At 41.8% G+C, this 14,264-nt stretch overlaps 1 protein-coding gene across 2 annotated transcripts in view; it reads right to left on the minus strand.

The window, feature by feature from the left end:
* The window catches only part of LOC309340084 (cystathionine beta-synthase-like), a 36,505-nt gene that overhangs the window by 9,679 nt on the left and 12,562 nt on the right, over positions 1-14,264 (minus strand). The window contains exons 1-7 of one of the 2 annotated variants that reach the window (XM_081858594.1): positions 11,980-12,040; positions 11,020-11,207; positions 6,422-6,528; positions 5,607-5,741; positions 2,506-2,585; positions 1,343-1,474; positions 643-712 (exon numbers count right to left, since the gene is read on the minus strand). In XM_081858594.1, coding sequence (XP_081714720.1) covers positions 643-712; positions 1,343-1,474; positions 2,506-2,585; positions 5,607-5,741; positions 6,422-6,528; positions 11,020-11,207; positions 11,980-11,991 — 724 coding nt within the window. In that variant the 5' untranslated portion in view covers positions 11,992-12,040. Of the gene's footprint in view, positions 1-642; positions 713-1,342; positions 1,475-2,505; positions 2,586-5,606; positions 5,742-6,421; positions 6,529-11,019; positions 11,208-11,979; positions 12,041-14,264 lie in introns of those variants that run through there. The other variant, XM_081858595.1, reaches the window with a different exon arrangement.

The following is a 14,264-nucleotide window of genomic DNA, read 5'->3' on the forward strand; positions in this document are numbered from 1 at the left end:
CAGTGCCAACGCCCCACCATGCTACCCACTACTGGTACTTACTGAATTACTTGTGGACATAGGAGCTAACTCCTGGAGGCCAAGGTCCCTTCAACCCCCCACTAAAATACTTGAAGGGGCCGCCCCCCCCAGTTGATGGACATTGCCATTCAAAGGGTGTGTGTGCCGTGTCTTGTGGTCAATTATATGGGCGGGGACTTACCTGCCTCCCCCCATATCTTATTCAAGTTGTCACCCCTGCTTGTGGAATTGTGGAATTAATAAACTATCAGGGTTAGATAATTGTAAGCAAATCCATTGAGTCTTAAGCATATATTTGATTGCGGCCCTAATACATTTCACTGTAAAAGGCAATAACCACAAGCTAGTAATCTGCACCTCAACTAATTTTGCACACAGAGGAATCTCATTGAAACTAATGGGTCTCTCTTAGTCATGTTCATTCGTTTCAATGGGTGTGCGCTGTATAAAACTTCATCGAATATCACCCATGGTTTTCATTCTCCTACAAATCAGGAGAGGCGCAATTCAATAGTGAGAAGAGGCAACGGTAGTTATATCCATGACCATTTCTTAAGACATTTCTGTAAAACAACGTAAGCTGAGCAGCATGATTATCCCTAAAATAATTATTAATTATACCGTCACATTGCTCCAGAATCTCCTCAGCTGTGGTGTCATAGTGCGCCAGTGGGTTGCTTGGATTTCTGTACTATTGTCGTAAGGGGAACAGAAAAAAGGGAAAGTTACTGTCAAATGGATGGAGTTAAATGCAGCACTGTAGAGAAAGCAGACAGATAATAACCATGAAGTCTCTCGGAAAGAAATGCCTTGCTAGATCAGAACAAAATAGTCTGCAAGATGCCTCTGGGAAGTTCACAAGCAGTGCATGAGATCATTTTGGCTGCAGCACAGAGAGAGACAGAGAGTGGCAGCAGGGCCCTTATCAGATCAGCTGAGAGACCAGCTGCTCTGTAGCTCTTCCTCATCCTGAACTCTCTCCATTCAAGTTGAGCAATAACAACCTTAACACTGAAAACAGAAGGAATGATGCCTAGAATGAACAGTTTAGTTCCCACTCCCCGCCAAGCATAGCAAATCAGAGTTAGAGAGCAAACATGGATGAGTGTATCAATAGGTTGTGAACTTCTTTGTTTTACTCCTACAGCCAAATGCCTGAACTATGTTTACTAAGAAGCTGTGAATTTTTTTTTTAACAGGTACGCATTAGAAATCACATATTTTTGAATCACAGGCTAGTATCAACAAATTAGATGGGTAGAAGTTGTTGTTTTTTAAATCAAGTAATTCAGTCAAAGCACTTCAATAAGAAATATATTACCTGATCCAAAATATGTGAGTTTGGGATTTCATTCTTCAGTTTCCAAGCAACACGGACATTTGACTCTGGGGCGTCGTATCTCGTGCAGGGAGTTCTTACAATCTCAGCCCCGAGGGCTCTCAGGATATCCACCTGGAGGGGCGAAAGGTACGTAAGCTCCAGATTTCCAGCCTCCAAGTCTTTCACAAGAAAAAAGAAATGCACAACATATAAAATGCATATTTAAGGGTTTTTAATTTAAATTTTGGTCCATCTCAAAGGTCAGGCAAGCAAGTTTTTTAAAAAAATAGTTAATTAAAAGCAGCAACATATTACTCCCCCATACCAATGCTGGTTTAACTGTAGCCACCACAAGGCAGAGTAGCAAGATTGATGCTGGTTCACAGTGACAATGTAGTCCCTATACTTATGCATGTAGAAGTACAATGTATGCACCATCTTCCGTGGGACTGATTTTCAGAAAATGTGAATGGGACTGCAGCATGAGTTTCCCTGAAGATAACTACTCAGATCCAAGGTCCCAAATGCTCACAAAGCTCCTCTTTGTGGAGGCTGTTCCATTCATTTCAAACAAGGAGTTCAATTCTACACATGCAAAGGAACGGCCACACAGTTCTGCTACAACGTCATTGAAATTACACTGAGAAATTCAGCATAATCTACACCATAAGAAATCACGGGGCCTCATCTCCCAGCTCCACGAGGGCGCCACTTGCTTTCCCATTGACTTCCACATTGGGGGCAGTTGTGTGTGCATCATGGAGATGTGCAACACATGAAGCTACTGCCCAGCATGAAAATAAACTCTGAGCCATCTGTTTGCCCTGGAGCTCAAGGAAACCCATGACTGCGATTCCTCCTGCACTCTAGCATAACTGGCATTTGGATTACAACCTTTGACATAGCCTTTTTACATCTAATAATTTCAAGTTATCTGTAATGGTGATACTCTAATCCGGCAGTGGCTTCACTATGTTCTGTGAGGCGCTAAGGATCAACAGATAACCCCCTTGCAAAGCCCCTCAAACGCACAGGGTTGGCTAGTTTTTCTTTTATGAAGCATTCGGATGGGAGAAACTATGACAGTTCAAATCAAAACAGACTTTGACCATGGCTGGGGCCACTTATGTTAAATCAGTCAGGAGAACTCTCCCCTCTCTCACCTTCTCCATGCTCATTTTCTCTGGCATTACAATGATGCAGCGATAGCCCTTCACTGCAGCTGCCAGGGCAATTCCAATCCCTGGTGGACAAGTATGAAGGAAACAAAAACAAGACAAATAGAGGAGTTATTCAACAGTAGCAAGATAAGCAGATGTTTCCAACCGCCTCTCTTTCCCACTTCTAAACTGAGCAACTTTCAACTCTTCACTTTTGAAGAAAAGAAACCAGGGAACAGCTCTTGAAGTATCCCATTGAGGATCTTTGATATTTGTAGCCAGAGAACATTAAGACAGGATGAAGCAAGCTGTATGATGCGACACTGGATCTAGAGTCCCACAGCATACACTGAAAGCACATTCCACATGCATTTGTAGCAAAAAGAAACCTGGGGATTGTAGTTTAAGAGCACTAGGTACTGTACTCTGTGAGGGTAAACTGTACTTCCCAGGATTCTTTTGGGGAAGCCATGTGCTTTAAATGTATGGTGTGGGTGTGAAAGTAAACCTGAGCAGAGTGGATCATGCAGGAGGAAGGTGCAGTAAGTTCTGAAGCAAATCAGAACACAAGAAGCTCAGTTGCCCTTTCTCCCATCTGCCCTGCTGACTGCTTAGTTAAAGCCACCCCACTGGGTTTCCTCAAAAGACATCATCATCATCATTATTATTATTTACCATCATTATCATTATTATCGTCAACTTTATAATAAAGTCTTTATTACTTGCTCTTCACCAGCAGGTCCCAAGTCGAGTTACAAGAATTAAAACAGATTACAAAATAGGTTAGGTTCTGACAGCACACATCTCAAGTGTCAAAGGTCAGGGTAAAGAGGTAGGTCTTCAGCATTCACTGAAAGGTGTACAGTCATACCTTGGTTCTCGAACAGAATGCATTCCGGGAGTCCCTTTGACTCCCAGAACCGTTCGAAAAGCAAGGCACGGTTTCCGATTGGCTGCAGGAGCATCCTGCAGCCAATCGGAAGCTGCGGAAGCCATGCCGGACATTCGGCTTCTGAAAATGGTTCGAAAACTGGAACACTCACTTCCGGTTTTTGATCGTTCGGAGCCAAAATGTATGAGTTCCAAGGCATTCAGGAACCAAGGTACGACTGTATAGTGAAAAAGCCACAAACACCTCTGTGGGGAGGGAATTCCACAACTAAGTGGCTGCCACAGAGAATGCTCTTTCCCACGCCACCACTTCATGGACTTCTGAGGGAGGTGGAACTGGTGGAACTAACAAATGGGTCCCCTCTGTTGACCTTAACACCTGGAGGGGTCTGTAGGAAAGGAGGCAGTTGTTCAGACATCATGCCCCCTCCGCCTCCTGTCTTCCCTATGAGAGAAGATCATAATGGCAGAGGGGAAGCAGAGCAGTGCCCAAGTCCTAGGCAAGATCTTGGTCCATTCCAAGCCCTGACTTTTAGATAGACAGGATGTGGCGCAGCAATAAAACTGCTAGCGCCTTCGCAAAGCTCAGCAGGGTCTGGTATGGTTTCTAATATCAGAAAACTGTTGGCTGGAGCCATGGGAGTTGCTCAATTACACTTTCAAGATGGCCACCGGTTCACCCTACGACTGCGCAGAGACTTCTGTAGCTCTTTGATCCGAATAAATTGGAACGCTGAGAAGCATAAAAGAACGGTTTATGTTTTTCAAGACTCGGTGGAGTAAGGTTGATGAGATCATAAAGCCTTGCAGCATGCTTACAGGAAAAAAGAGATTGGAGTAGTCTCTTTCTAACAAGCGAAGCAGAAACAAAGGGGATAATTGTGTTTCCTATAGTATAGGGCATGAAAGCAAATTGCACCTAATCCGTGTGTGTGCAGAACAAAAACGGCACAGATGTTAAGCCCTTCCCATGACTAGTTTGCAGTGTGCTTGTGCTGTGCACTCAGGTTTCATTGGGAATGAATGGCCAAGGCAGCTGTCCCTCATTGAGATGAGGAGGCCGACTGGGGCTTTAGCATTAGGTGTCAGTGCAAGAGGAGAAGCAAAGCGGATTCAGAAACGAATCACGGATTTCTCTGCTATGGGGAATAATGGGTAGATTTGCCCACCACCCGGAGTTTACATATCCTGTCGTCAATGGAGTTTTATAGAAATGGCTGCTATATTTGACCAAGATCAAACAAATGCTCAGGAATACAATGCAGAGCACAGGAGCAATGCACACTGATTTCCACTGCTGTGGGTGAAGTGAGAGACTTGCTGAAGTGCACAGAGATTGCAAGGGCTCCCTCCTCCTCCTCCTCCTCCTCCCAGTGATCTCATTCAGCATGCCAGGGCAGAACAAAAGGAATAGGATTGAAGACGTAATCCCTTTGGGAAGCACGAGGGGACACACTGACCTGCCGATGGGATCTTCTCACACTTTAGACTGAGGAACTGGAGAATAGATCCTTTTGGTGCATTTACCCAGAATGCATATACAATAGTCATATAATTCTGTATGCATGCATGTATATATTATGTGTGCATATTTAAAAATAACTTTTGGGTTAACTTAAGAAAAAAGTACTTTTATTATTTTTGAAAACAAAACAAATTCCTTCCAGTAGCACCTTAAAGACCAACTAAGTCAGTTCTTGGTATGAGCTTTCGTGTGCATGCACACTTCTTCAGATTATTTTTGGTTTAATTCTTTGCTACATAAAGCCTTGCTTCCTAAATGAACCTGCTGCCTGTATATGCAGCGGTGACAACTCATGGACATCTTCATACGGCTCTTAAACCATTACAGACCTCGTCCCTTGGAGAAATCTCCATTTGTGAACCTTTCCTATTTTTAAATTTGTGGTTGTTTTAAAATGTCCTTTAAAGCTGTTATAGAACCGTGTGCACCACTTCATCAGCTCCAAAGCACACATATTTCTTCAATAATGATGATGATGGTGATGATGATGTTGTGGGGAGAGAATGATCAAAGACAAGCAGGGCATTGGTGTCAAGGGGATCCATGTAGCAGAGCATCCATTCTATGGAGGTGGATGATCATATCACAGTACTGGCACAAATGTAATGTTAAAGATAAAACAAAGGGTGTCTTTTGTCATGTGGAAAGGCCGTTTTAAAAAGCACAAAAGCTATTTGCTTCTCCTCACCTGTGTTTCCTGAAGTAGGCTCAATGAGTGTGTCTCCTGGCTTCAGAGTACCAGCTCTTTCTGCATCTTCTATCATCCTCAAGGACATTCGGTCTTTGACACTTCCTCCAGCATTGAAATACTCACACTTGGCCACTGGAATTTCACATCAAGCTCACACATTAGAACATGGACTGAAGATCCCTTATTACTGTTGTTATCACGTTTTCTAAGAAGTAATTTTGTTTGTTTTTTTAAGACACTGGTCCCCTCAGCCTTCTACACAGAGCAGTATCATACCACTAAGAACCCCCTAAGCACCCTGAAAGCACAGTTTGTTAAGGGTGCTGAGAAGTTTCAGGAGACCCCTAACAATTCCCAAAGTAGCTAATAGCCCTTATCGTGGCTAAAAATAAACTATTTGTAATAAGGCTTTCGTTCCCTTCTCTAGATTCATTCACCTCTGATCTCAGTTAGCACTGCAAAATATTGCTATGTGTAAATAGCAGGGACCCTCCAGCTTGTATGCCAGTCTTGGACCTCCATGCTTCCTCATTTGGTCCATGAGGCTTTTGGGGGTAAGCCACGCCCACTCACCCTTCGCTTGATGTCATACAAGTAAGGGCAGGTTTTAACTGAAAGGGCTCAAAGCCCACTTTCAGCAGCTCCCAAAGCACCCATTTACCTCTGTTTCCCAGCATTCTGCACAAATCATTCCTTAGTAGGGTCTGTATGCTTAAATGACCCTTTTTTCCCATCACTGATACTTTGAACTCCTGTAACACAGCATACAGGAAAAAATCTGACAAGTGGAATGAAAGCAAAAGGACACTCACAGAGCTCACACTTCAGCCCATGGGCTTTTGAAATCTTGTTGACACGGACCAGAGGGGTGTGTCCAATTTTCTCCAAAATAGATGACAGAATCTTTGGTTCTTTTGGACTGCATTAGGAGAAAGAACAAAATGGAATAATTTATGGAACAAAAAAAGTTTTTTGTGGAGTTTCAAAATAAACATTTTTATATATTAACGACTAAGAGCCACACAGCAACATTTGAGGAACTTGTTTGTTTGTTTGTTTGTTTCAGCATTTCTATAACATTTAATATTTAAAATATCTCTGTTCACCATAAGGTCTCAGGGCAGATTACATCTAGAATAAGATAATACTATATTGATCAACATTCACAATGATTTTAGATTCTTCAAAATACATTTGTGTGTGTGTGTTATGAGTACAGTATGTATGGTGGATAGGGATGGGAGAATCTGTTAGTTTTAGTTTCTCTCAATTTCCCTCCCCCCCCCAATCTTCCATTTTCCACATTTCCATAACAATTGTGATTTTTTTATTAAAAAAAAAACCCTCATGAAAATTCACCAGTGTATTTGTGAAAAAATATCCTAATGTACACATTTTGGCATGTAGTTTTTGCCTAACATACACATTTTAAAAAAGCAATTTCCCTTCGTATAATACACTTTTGTACACATTCCTTGGCTGTAGTGTGGAACTGAAAAATTCGGATAAGTGCGAATTTTGAAGGATGGCTGTTTTTCAAGTTGTGCACTGTTTCAGAAACTGTGCGTGTGAGGTAGGTTCCACTTTAAAAGTGAACCAAATTGAATTTCCTCCCCATCCCTAAGTGTGTGAGATAGAGAAAGTATTAGCCACTTTGGTCACGCCCGCTGCTGGCTGAAAAGGGTTAAACAGTGCTTATTTTTTTCTTTAAAAATGTTTAGGGGTACTCTCATTTTCCTACTCTTATTGATGACCCTTTGGTTCCCTTCCAACTTTACGATTCTGTGATTCTGTGTACTTAAATACTTAACTGCTATAAGGATACAGGAAGCTGGTCTGCATAGTATCATCTGCCCAGTATGCAAATGTAATTTAATAATAATAATAATAATAATAATAATAATAATAATAATGCTCTACTGCTCAGCTACAACCCTTTCATGGGTATTTAGATAAGTATTTTCCTCTCAAAATACGGGTTGAAAATGACCATTTATATCTGGGTAAGCTCTAGTTGAACATCTGGAGAAATGCAAGACTGGGTGGACAGCAAATTAATCCAAGAGGTGTGGATCAGGCCTTTTTGGTATAAGAAATCACTGAGTTTTCCAATCCCATAAATTTGGCACGGCACAGCTTCTTAGAGAATATGTAAAAGAGCTCCCTCTAGGGGCTTTTCTTTGAATTAAATGTTTTGGAATATTCTTAGGGGACTGGAATTTATCGTGCGTGTGCTTTGAAACTGACTGCCTCAGCTACTTGCAGTTTTCATTTCATGTATGAGAAAGGAGCAACATTCAGCGGTGACAAGTTTGCCAGACAGAGAAGAATGCAAAGTGAACTCTTGGAGAAAACAGTTTTCTAATTAGCAAAATTATCAAGAAAAATGAACAATGTTTTAAACTGATATTAATCGTACCTGAGATGTTCCCCTAACTAAGTGCTTATGATTCTCATGCAACTCCCACATCCCACAAACTGCTTCAGATCAGAGTATCCCTTCATCGTGGTAAAATAATTCCACTTTCCCCAGCGACAATACATTGCTTAGCAGTGAAAAGCGAACCTAAAAAGAAGTCCTTCCTTGAGAAAATTGCGCCCCCTCCCCACCTGAGCTAGGTAGGTATGTCTGGAGATTTATGGTGCTTTAACATTTAGTACATATTGTACTTAGAAGAGATAGAGCTAACATTTTAAACAAACAAGTCACCAGGATATCCCAAATGACTTCTAAATCCTCCTGCTTATCATTAACTCATTTTACTACAGGAAGCATTCGGTTACAGATCTATGTTATCTTGCACAGGTTCGAGCAGGAAACTCTGTTTTACTTTGTGAAGTGTATAGCTCTTGCACACCCTACACATTTAATAAAAAAGAACAGGGTTTCTTTCTTCCGCCTTCCTCTCTTATAGTTTAATGATTTTTTAAAAAATCCTTACAATGGACAGCTAGGAAATACTTTGGTGTTGCTAAATTTGATGGTGGTTTGTAGATCTTGGCAGAAGCAAGAGAATTTCATTACCCTCCCCCCAACAATTTGCTTTGGTTTGGTTTTGAGTCGTGAGATGGAAATAAGCTACTGCTCTTAAGCGTACTGGGCAGTTGCAAGAAGTTGCACCAGTTATATTGTAAAAAGAACACATTGCAACAACCAATGCTACCTTATCTGATGACATGGAAGGAATGTCTTCTTTTATTTATAAAGCCTCTTCATAATTGTTCCAAAATTAATTCATTTATGTCAGATTGAGAGGATAAATCAGCCCTTTTGCCCAAAATGCTGTTTTCTCCAATTCCCTTTGTTATGAAACAAACAGGACCCCCAGAAGTGCTTCTGGGTTTTGAGAACTACAGTGGTACCTCGGGTTACATACGCTTCAGGTTACAGACTCCGCTAACCCAGAAATAGTACCTCAGGTTAAGAACTTTACCTCAGGCTGAGAACAGAAATCGCGCAGCGGCAGTGCCGCACCAGCAGGAGGCCCCATTAGCTAAAGTGGTGCTTCAGGTTAAGAACAGTTTCAGGTTAAGTACGGATCTCCGGAACGAATTAAGTACTTAATCCGAGGTACCACTGTATTTCTAACAGCCTTTTTCATACGTGGAAAAGCTGAACTAAGCACTACTTCCAAACTGCTGGTGCAGGTGGGTCCTGTGATAGGGGAAGCCGCAGCTCTGCTCTCAGACAGATCACCTCCCCGAGCAATTTCTAAACAGATTTACTGCTCTTTCGCTTATGCAGTGAATAGCTATTATCATTTCACACAAACCAGCTACCATGAAAGACAGATTAGAGGGAAGCCTTAAGGGTGCCACTCATTACTGTTTGCATTTTGAAACTCAGATGAGAATGAGTCTGTGCCACACTGCAGCTGGTCTTCTAAATCTCTTTTAAATGTAGGACTTGTCCACATTACCGCCTTAGAGCACAGTGCAGTTGTTTCACTTGTGTGTTCACAGCACTCTCCCCACCCCCAGCTGTTCATGTTAGTGTGGCTTCACTGACGCTGCTGGGAAGGAGATGTATTTACTTTATGCAAAGTTATTGCACCTTGGCTGGAGATGAATTAGGAACTACTTAAGGACTCCAAAGGATGTAAAGCTGGTTTGAGATACAATGCTTCGAACAGCAGTATTTCACAACAAAGTGCAGGACAGATATGCATTCTGAAGAGTTGTGTGAACATGGAATAAAACCCCAGCAATGGAAATGCAGTGAATGCACAGTAAATGGGAGCACAAACACAACCATAGAAGTTCTGGTTCAGTGACTTGGATGGTCATTTCCAAGTCTCCCAGTCTAGAGATGTAGGGTGTTTTTCCCCTGCTTTCCCCATCATAATAAATGCGGTTCACAGGGGGTCACCATCAACACCTCCCATTCTTGAGTAACTTTTGGGTTCCAGCACCCTGGCAGATTACACTGCAGATGTCTGCCCCTCAATTTTTTTTGGGGGGGGGGGAGAGGAGGGATCAGCACTCCAGGCAGCCTCAGGCTGTGGGATCTCATCACCTTTTTAATTCGCCACAATGTCCTTGACCAAGCATCACCTTGGAACACAGTGAGAAATTAAAAGGCCCAGTCATGCAGGAATACTTGGGAAACTGACACCACTGGCAGTTAAGCCTACCTGGGCTCACTGACAGAGGAGTAGGCCCACCCAAAGATACTCTGGCCAGGGCCCCTCAAATCTGAAGAAAGCCTTGGGGGACCAACGTGCAATGGAAATCATGTATGTTCATAATGGGAATATGAAAAAGGTTCCTGGGAAACTTTGCAATGTCTTCATTTTGTAATTCAAAAGCTGAGAACCAACAAAGAATAAGAAGCCACCCTGTGGACAAATTAGGCTCATCCAAATTAGGCTCAGAAGGAAATGACCAGAACATTACTATAGTACCAACCTGGTGCCATCCAGATGTTTTTAAACTGTGATGCAAATGATTGTCCAAAACATCTGGAAGGTACCAGGTTGCCAAAGGCTTATATAGGTGATTATGCATTTGGTTTACTCAGATGTTCAACCAGATGTACATGTACATACGTATACAGATAGATGTACAGGTATAGAATATATGTGTGCAGCTTATGGTAAGTACTGTATAGCATGCTGAACAATTGAATATCAATAATGAAAATATTGTAGCTAAAAAAAGAGAGAGTGGGGGGTTGGAAGGAGGGAATCCAGGAGTGGGGAGTGGGAATAAGGGACTGTACCGTTCGCTAGTAATAGTGTGAAACTAGATGGGGGGAGCATGAAAACCACATGCTGAATCTCTGGAATATGCTCACAATACCACTTATGAACATCTGCTTTGTGATTCATACAATATATATTTCGGAGGAACCTCTCAAGGTGGGAGAGGACATTGAGAGGAAATTTGTAAAATTCTAAATGCTACTTACATAGGTACACAGCTGTGAGGTGATTCTGAGATAGGTTTTCCTGGTTTCCATGTACATCTGCTGGGCAAATTAGGACGAATCCATGTGTTGCTGTTGTTGGTTTTAGTCTCTGGGTTTTCGATATCTCCATTGAGGAAAGGGCAAACCCTGATGGTTTTGTTGGATGTGAACACAGAAGCCATCATCACCTACAGAAAGAGCGGAAATTGGTGGAAGCATATGGATAAACAAGTTCAGGTGGAAGCATATGGATAAACAAGTTTATTGTGTATAAGCTTCTGTAGACTGCCATTGACTTCATCAAATTCATTAAGTGATATCCCAGAAGCACAAACTCGGGGGGGGGGGGTTGGGGGGAGGGCAGAGATTGTAAACACTAACAGTGAGGCCAAAGAGAAGTGAAATGCAAAAAGTAACAGGATGGTCATAATTACATAATTAACACTATTCACAAAACAGTTGTTGATAATCTAGACATCCTAGCATTAGTAAGCAAATTAACATATGTAGCATTTTTTTTTAAACTAGCTCACTAAATAACTAACAAACCAACAAACCCCACAACTGTCCCTCTTGATGAATTGCAATTTCACACATTCACATGCAACTTTCCACAGAACTTCCTTTGTTCTAGTTTTGCCACTTTCAGTTACAGTCAAAAAAGTTCTCCTGCTGGTTTTTTAATATTGCAGTTCCTGGTGTAATAGCATTCCCTCTGCAATTTCTGCATTTCCTTTCCTTGTGACTTCACAACTGATCATGCCCCCATCTCAAAAACAAACCAAAAACAACTATGTATGTTTACTCAGCAAAACAACCTATGCATCAGATCTAGCGGACTCTAGTCCACACAAAGTTTATGCCATAGTAAGTGTGTTCATCTTTAAACTGCCACAGGACTGTTTCTTGCTTTGTGCTGCAACAGACTAATACAGCTGCCCTTCTGGAAATAATCTCTACCAAGAATGCCATTCTCAGTTGCAAACTCTTGTGAATTCAACCGGGTTCCATGGTCCTGAGTGACAGGCTAGATAGAGAGCTCCAATGCTCTGAGAGACGTCTTCAAGATTATCTTGTGTTTTCCACAATTCACTTCATCCTGAGTTCAAAGGTATGATTAAGAAATATCTACAAGGGTCAGACTACGGTTACATCTGAAGTAATTGCAGGTTATTGACTTCAACAGGACCAAGGTACAACCAACGGCATCTTTACAGGGTATCAACAACCTTAATTGCTTAAAAGTTATACAATTTGAAGCTGCTGCGAAAGCTTGAAAGTAAGGGATAGTTCACCCTTTCATGAAGGTTTTGACATGCCAAGGAGCAGTTCTTTCAATAAAGCAATTCCATTCCATTCTTCACATCTGTTACCTTTAGAAAGAAGGCTGCCGAGGCCTGCAATCTAAGAATGCAGCTTCCATTTTGGATACTTACCCTGACTTTTGGCTGGTCATTTTAATTCAGGGAACAAGCAAACCTGTGTACTGTACAACCAAGCTTGATTTTGCTTGAGCAATTTCCTAAGATTCTCTTGCTATTTCTTTTTAATGTTACTATTTGTAATTTTGGCAAAAAGATTACTCCACCTTTCCACTTTTGGAAAAAGTGTCCTACTTTACTTAGTTCAATCTTTGAACTGTGTCTATCAAAGAAATAAAGCCTTTGGGTCCAGTAAACTATGGGCCAAAGACTTTAGTGTATTTTAGGATTTAATATGCAGCTTTTCCATCCAAAGGCCATTTGTGTGGGAACTAATAATTGATGGGAACTTTGGCAGGTGTGGAAGGGGAGTTTAACGCTTCCTTCTCTTGCCATGGTCCTTGGTCCTGAGGCACCCCTCCTTTGAAGCTAGTATTTGCTTCCAGGGGAGTTGGATGGGAAATCCCATTGACACCACTTTTTCGCAATGGCGTCATCCTTCATTTCCCCATACTTCCGCCTAGCAGTGCTACTGAGGCTTTTAGTGAAACTTTGCATCAACTAAAGGCGCAGAGTCCATGCAGAAGCCCATGTGAGAAACAGAAGACAGATTATACCTCATATTCCTTTAATGAACTCAGGTGCGAAGTCATTGCCCTCTTTTTGAATCCCAACTTGGTATCACAGGCGTAAAATGCCGCCGAAACTCTGCCAAGTGATAATTGCTCGGCAGTTTGCCAGGTGGCACAACTGCCACAACGTGTATGGGACTCAGTCAGTTTTGATTATCACAAGTCTGTGATCATGAAGGCGATTGTGAGTGATGTCATTTGAGGAACGCTATAGGAACACGGAAGTATACTAGTATGGGTATACTAGTATACAAAGCCTTTCTCCCCTTTGCTGCTTGCTTCTGTGATTCATGCCTTGGCAATCTCCCTGGCCTACTTGCTATTTTACATAAGGCTGCCTTTGAAGAGTGTTCGGAAATTCAGTTGGCTCTAAGTGTGGCCGCACACTACCTGGTGGAAATGAGCCAATGGGAGCAACTTATCAACTGTGTCGAAAGAATTACAATGGCTTCCCCTTTGTTTCTCAGAAAAAATTATTATTATTATTATTATTATTATTATTATTATTATTATTATTTATACTCTGCCTATCTGGCTGGGTTTCCCCAGCCACTCTGGGTAGCTCCTAACAGAATTAAAGGCACAATAGAACATCAAACATTAAAAACTTCCTTCTAAAAGTTAGATAGTTGTTTATTGCCTTGACATCTGGTGGGAGGGCGTTCCACAGGGTGGGCGCCACTACTGAGAAGGCCCTCTGCCTCAAGGTGCTGGTTTTAGCATTTAAAGACATATGTGGTCATGGCCCAGATTACTTTAGGGAACAAAGTGAGCATTCATATACCAAGGTTATCTGAGGGAGCCTTGCTCCAAATCACGGGTCAGATTGGGGACAACGATGAGTAGGGCCTTCTGCTGTGGTGGCACTGTCACTAAAGGAATTGTCTCCAAAGAACCCAGTTCAGTATTGAGGATAGTTCTAAAAAATAATTTACTAAATATTTTAGAAGTTGTTGCTGTTTATTTGCTATGCAGCTGGACACCTCCAAAGATGTCATAACAAAATTTTGCACAATGGTTCCTGAGATCAAAGAATTGGTTTTTGTCTCTGTTTGGATGCAGCTGGATGCCATTTTTAATGAAGACGGCAGACTGAACCTTGCTAAACTTCTGATATGTTTGTTTAGGAGAGTTGCCAAGCAATGTCAGGTACAAGGCTACTAGTGTAATATAAGTAAATTACAGTGGTACC

Source organism: Podarcis erhardii (assembly GCF_964252035.2).
Source record: "Podarcis erhardii genome assembly, chromosome: 4".
Lineage (NCBI taxonomy): Eukaryota > Metazoa > Chordata > Lepidosauria > Squamata > Lacertidae > Podarcis > Podarcis erhardii.